Below are 6000 nucleotides of genomic sequence, written 5' to 3' on the forward strand. Positions count from 1 at the left end.
TAGTTTCAACCCTTACACAAATAACACCTTCCACTATCCCAGGGTGCTCCAACCCCTACAACCTAGCCTGGAACACTTCCAGGAATCCAGGGACAGCCACAGTTTCTTTGGGCAATCTGTGCCAGGGCCTTACCACCCTCACAGGGAAGAATTTTTTTCCAAATATCCCATCTAATCCTGCCCTCTGGCAGTGGGAAGCCATTCCCCCTTATCCTGGTACTGTGTACTTGCCCCTCCTGCACCAGGGCACAGCTGATCTCACAGACCTTCCTTCCCTCTACTGGGATTATTAAACTGTGGAAATGACGGATCAAGGACAATCCCTGGAGCTGCAGGGCATCAGGACAGGTGAAGAAAACTGTTGTGAAAAAAGGAGCCCTGTCAATCAACAATCAAGAATGACAGATAAATAGAAATGGGCTGTTCAGGGATGTGGTGGAGTCACCACCTCTGGAATACTTAAGGAAAGACTGGATGTGGCACTCAGTGCCATGGTCTGGTTAACAAGGTGGTACTTTGGACTTGATGATCTCAGAGGTCTTTTCCAACCTAAATGACTTTGTGATTCTGTAAAAGGCAACACTTAGCAGTCTCCCTTTGGGATCCCAAGCTGTCCTCTCCAAATTCAGGGCAAACTCCTACAGCTCAGCTGCACAGCTGTGTTAACACCTCTGCCAATCCAATCTGCACTCCCACACTCTCCTGGCAGGGACCCTGCTCTGCACCCTGGGATGGTTGGAGCAGGGAGCTGAGCAGGGTGCCTGCTGCTGCCAGGCTTCATCCTCAACCTTTGCTTTTCTTGGAGCAGTGGAGAAGTGGAGTGCACCTTCTTCCTGAGTCACCCAGCTGGCAGCAGCACAGCTTCAGCTCCAGCGTGGCCAGCTCAGCCTCTTCTCCTCTTGGCAGAGGGAACAAGAGGATGAATGATCCTGCTGATAGCAGGAGTGGTTTGGGACCTTCCCACGTGAACCACTGCTGACAAGAGCAAGAGTTTGGATGATAACTGGCCCCCAAACCTGCCTGTTACAACATCTCAAATGCCAAAGTACAACGTGAAATTTTTAATTACAACACCTACTACATGAAGCTCCAGTGCTTAGTTGGCTCTGAAGTAAGAGCAGTTCCTACTGCTGACGAATTCCCAGGCTGAGCTTTGCAGACACAGCTTGGGAACAAAGCAAATCAGAGGTTTTTTTGTAGAATTTTTTCAGGAAGTCTGAGGTCAGGTTAGACAGTTACGTGGCTGTGCCCGTGCCAGCTCAGGTAGCAGGCATGGCTAAGTGAGAGGCAAGGTGGACACCTCCTATAGTCAAAACACTGCTGGAAGAGCAAAAAGCCATTATCTGTTTGTCAGGTGCAATCCCTGGGCCTGCTCCCTTTCTAGCAAGGCTCCAGGGTAACACAGAATCCCAGAACAGTTTGGGTTGGATGGGAACCTAAAGAACATCTCATTCATTCCACACCCTGTCAAGGGCAGGGACACCTTCCACTATTCCAGGCTGCTCCAAGCCCCATCCAGCCTAGCCTTGGACACTTCCTGGGATACATCTCCAGAACCCAAACTTCCCTCCCAGCACACATTTTCTGCATGGTCCTTCATCTGCTCTGTTTGTCAGCAATAGCCTCCCTTCATCTCCACCACCAGTACTGGATTTAGTTTTTTCTGACATTAAATTATTTCTACTCTCTTGTTGCTGAAATTGCCTGAAAATAAAGTTTGGTAAACATGCTATGAAATTTTAGGATATAACATGAAAGGTAATTACACTCTGCATAAAATGCTTATGTGTATGAAGTGCTTTAAATATGCTTTATGGGCTTGGCAGAACTCAGCCCCTTCTCCAGAGCCTCCAGCCCATTTGGGAGATCTGTGTTCACTTATTTTCCTGCTGTAACACTTCACTTCTCCTGGACTGATGGCAAATGGGAGAGTTTCTGGCAGGAGCAGAGGAGCCGGGGGCTCTCCAGAGTGAAGTGACTTTCAGAAGTGATCCGTGGGATGCCTTGTACCTCACAGAGCAGCCAATACCTGCCCCAGCCTCCTTCCCCCGCTGGAGAAGGTTCCAGTCAGTGATCCAGGGGAGCTGATATAAAACCTGCTGCCTCTGAACATCACCCAAGCCCTAAACAAATATTTAAGTGTGCTGTTTGTCACCCATGGGTTTAACAGGGAAAATGCAGCCAGACACAACCAACACCACTTCCATTAATCAGGGAGGCAGCCAAGGCCAGAGCCTCTCATGGCAGGGACATGACACGAGGCAGGACAAGGGCACCATGGCACCACTCTGAGGCAGGCTCAGGCCATCCTGGTTTTTCCCCAAAAAGAAAAGGTCAGGCTGCTCTTGCTCCTGCCCATCTGGTGAATCCCAGCTATTCCAATTCCCTGTACAACACTGCACAACAGCCATGGGAGAGAGACTTCGGATGAGGACCTGGAGGGACAAGGGGAAATGGCTTCCCACTGCCAGAGGGCAGGGTTAGATGGGATATTAGGAAAAAATTCTTCCCTCTGAGGGTGGGGAGGCCCTAGCACAGGGCACCCAGAGAAGCTGTGGCTGCCCCTGGATCTCTGGAAGGGTTCCAGGCCAGGTTGGATGGGACTTGGAGCAACCTGATCTACTGGAAAATGTCCTTGCTCATTCCATGATTCTATAATCACATTCAGCTTCCAATGTTGACTTGTCTCTTCTTTCAAGTCCCAGCACTTTTTTTTCTTTTCTCTTTCACAAGCCAGTCATTTGGTTGTGAATATTTCTGCCTTTTTGTGTAAAGGCCCCTCTGTCTCTATCTCAGCTTTCACTTGTCAGGTTCCCAGCATTCAGAGTCACAGAGAAATGCCAGGAAGTGGAAACTGAAAATCCATCACAAAAGGGCAGAAATCAAACAGCAAACAGAGAGGATGTTAACATGCTTAAAGTGAAAAACAACCTACCAAAATCACAGTTTTCTTCTCAGTTTAACCCATTGTGTGCAGTCTAAGATGTGGCAGTGATGATCCCTGGCTAATCCTGGAGAGGAGTCTCTTCTCCTCAAAATAGTTCCTTGGCTTTTCCTGGCGCCCTTTAGGAGCTCTCCTAAATCCCCAATCCAGCTGGAAAACCCTCACCAATAAGTATCTATAACCTCTGTAATCCTTTTTAAGGTTTTAAAACTGAATTCTTGATAGGTGGGTCATTCCAATTTCAACACAAAATTGGCCAGGATGGGAGCCATGAGATTTCACACGATCTGTTCCAGTCTGTGCTGTTTAAAGGAGTGACTGGGAGCAGGGATCTCACTGGATCAGAGGCTCCAGGCTGCTGAACATCTGCAACTGCCAAGCACAATGAATTTCAGACAAAAATCAGTGTAATCTATTACAAACCTCCAGAACTTGGACTAACAATCCTTACTTTGGGAAAAGCAGGGTCCACTACTCACATCAAGAAATTATTTGTGATTTGTTTTTTCATCTGCAGCTGCCTCAACCATTCAACTGGCAGCAGTTGTGAGGTCTAGGCACAGCCTGGCACATTCAGGAAGAGCCTTAAATGAGGCATAACCTTCTGCTGACCTTTAGCCCAAGGCTAAATCCTACTCTGGATGCATCACACACCCCTACAGCTCCCGGGGATGTGACAACGACCTAGCTATGACCAGAGGCAATCCCACATACTCACCCTAATTTGCTCTGTGAGCTTTAAAAAAGCAAATTATTTTTATGAAACAAAGGAGGGTTACACTCAGCAGCTGCCTGTTTCCAGGCCTGAGTAACTAGGGCAAAGTTTGATCCGTTTCAAAATAGCATTAATATTTTTAATGACCCATAAGCCCATTTTTAGAACAAAGCAAGGACTTTCTCCTTTCTGCCTTAGATTCAGGAAAAGCCTGAGCCTCCTCCTTTGCCAGCTGAAAAATGTAGCAGTGGAATAGTCACCCCATGGACTGATGTCACCACACAATGCTGCAGTCACTGGATGTAAACACAGCTTTCAAGGCAATGAGGTTTTGTTGTATAAATAAAATAAATAAATTTATTAGAGGCAGCCCTTTCTTTTTCTTTCCTATTAAAAAATTGAAGCAATTCACTCTCTTAATTTCTTACTCTTAACGTCAAGCCTGGCAGAGAGCCAGTAAATCCTCTAGGAGTAGGTGAATGTCTATGGGATACAGGGAATGATTTTGAGCTGTGGATGGGTGGCAGCAGAAGGCAACTGATCCCCCAGAGATCCATTTGGATACATGGATGCTTCCAGATCCTTGCAGAGAAGCTCAGGAAGAGTTCATCCATCCCCTCAGTGACACATCACATTTCCCAGGAGCAGGGCTCAGCATCACAGGCTGAGGGATGTGCCTAATTCCCTTGCTGGACCCAGGCTGTACTTCCCAGGGTGATGCTCCCTCCGCTTCCATCCGGCATCATTTGCATTCCCTCCTCCTGCTCTCAGGATGTGCAGGGAAGGCACCAGCGTGTGGACGTGTGTGCAATTCCCAACACGCACGGAGTCAGGGCTGACACGTCTGTCACACGCTCTGCGAGACAAAGCTGAGAATGGCACTACATTCCCTGGCAAGTTTTCCCTCCGGTTTACCCAAGGATCTGAGGACCTTTATTAAGTCACAGCTAAACACGGCACCGATCAAATGAGCTTTGCCCATTTTCTCCCCCCAATATCCCAAAAAGCCCATCACCGGCTCAGACACTCCGTTATCCCAACGCTTCCTCCAGCATGCCTCCAAACTGTTAATCATTGCCATGGGAAATCCTACGCTCATCTACACAAATTAGAATGTAATTTGTGTATCTAAACATCACAGCTCAGCTCACCCGCTCTGCCTGAGGAGCCGGGATACCGCCGGCACCCGTGAGTGAGCTCACATGGAATTACGACTCTGGAGGAAACGGCAAATTGCTCTCCTCAAATAACGGGAAATGGCTGGATAAAATCAGATTTCCTACGGAACAGCGTGTCACTGGGAGTGGGTGAAGCGATACATCACAGGCTGGCTGAAGGTGGAGGAGCTCCTTGCTGGGTGCAGCCCACCTGTGGGACCAGCGTGGGCTCCAGTGGGAAGCAGCAGCTGCTGGAGGATCCAGACGCCTCTGGAGGGAACCGAAACCTTGCAGGAAGAGACCACAGAACTTCCCCCAGCCGGCACCTCGCTCCGCTCCCTGGCGCCGCTGCCCCAGCTCCCCCGGGATCAGGGGGCTGTGAGGGGACGAGTTGAAAATGGGCCCTGTCTGGAAGGGTGACTCGACAACTAAATCTTACAGCTTCCAGAAACGGGGGAAACCCTCTGGAGGGATGACAAGCCAGGGGTGGCCTTGTGGCGGCTCTGCCTGCGGAAGGTGGGGTGAGCGGGATCCCTGCTCCGAGGTGGGGTGGTGGCTGAGGTGGCATCCGCCATCAGGGGCTGAGGGGACAGCAGGGTCAGGGCAAGGGGTGTCAGGGCAAGCCGGAGGAGAGCCGGGGCAGCCCAAAGGCTCCCCAGGGAGCTGCCGGGGCTGTCTGGCCCCAGGTGAGTCAGGGGGTCCCGCTGCAGCCAGGCCGAGGGCGGTGACCGGCCCGAGCCGGGGACACCTCTCCTCAGGAGGCCCCGGAACGAGGGGCGCCCCATCCCGCACCCCCGATCCCCCTCACGCCGGCGGAGAACGGGCGGACCCCAGACCCCTCAGGAACAGCGCGGGGGGATCCCAGACACTCGTGTGTCGCCTCGGCACCGGGCAAGCCGTCCGCCCCGCCCGGGCCAGCCGAGCCCCCCGGCCGCGTCCTCCCGCCGCAGCCCCGCCCCGGCGCGGCCCGCGGCCGCCTCAGGCCCGGCATTGTCCGCGCTCCCCCCGCTCCCCCCCGGATCTGCCGCTGCCGCCCTACCCCAGCTGCTCCTGTCCCGGCGGTTCCGGGCCATGGCGGCGGCTGCGGGTGGCTCCGTGCGCGCTCCGAGCCGCGCTGCGTCTGGCGGGGCTGCGGCGGCGGCGCGGGGCGGGGGGGGGAGCCGGCGGCGGCGGCAGCAGCAGCA

At 52.3% G+C, this 6000-nt stretch overlaps 1 protein-coding gene across 2 annotated transcripts in view; it reads right to left on the bottom strand.

Annotated features, from left to right (window-relative positions):
- The window catches only part of ATL1 (atlastin GTPase 1), a 29982-nt gene extending 24011 nt beyond the window's left edge, over positions 1-5971 (bottom strand). For both annotated transcript variants that reach the window (XM_088058269.1, XM_005528585.3), the window contains exon 1: positions 5856-5971. In XM_088058269.1, the coding sequence (XP_087914395.1) occupies positions 5856-5889 (34 nt within the window). In that variant the 5' untranslated portion in view covers positions 5890-5971. The remainder of the gene's footprint in view (positions 1-5855) is intronic.
- Between the last annotated feature and the right edge of the window lie 29 nt (positions 5972-6000).

The sequence above is a fragment of the Pseudopodoces humilis genome, chromosome 7 (genome assembly GCF_049639895.1).
Source record: "Pseudopodoces humilis isolate 2021_Gansu_Grassland_sample_001 chromosome 7, ASM4963989v1, whole genome shotgun sequence".
Lineage (NCBI taxonomy): Eukaryota > Metazoa > Chordata > Aves > Passeriformes > Paridae > Pseudopodoces > Pseudopodoces humilis.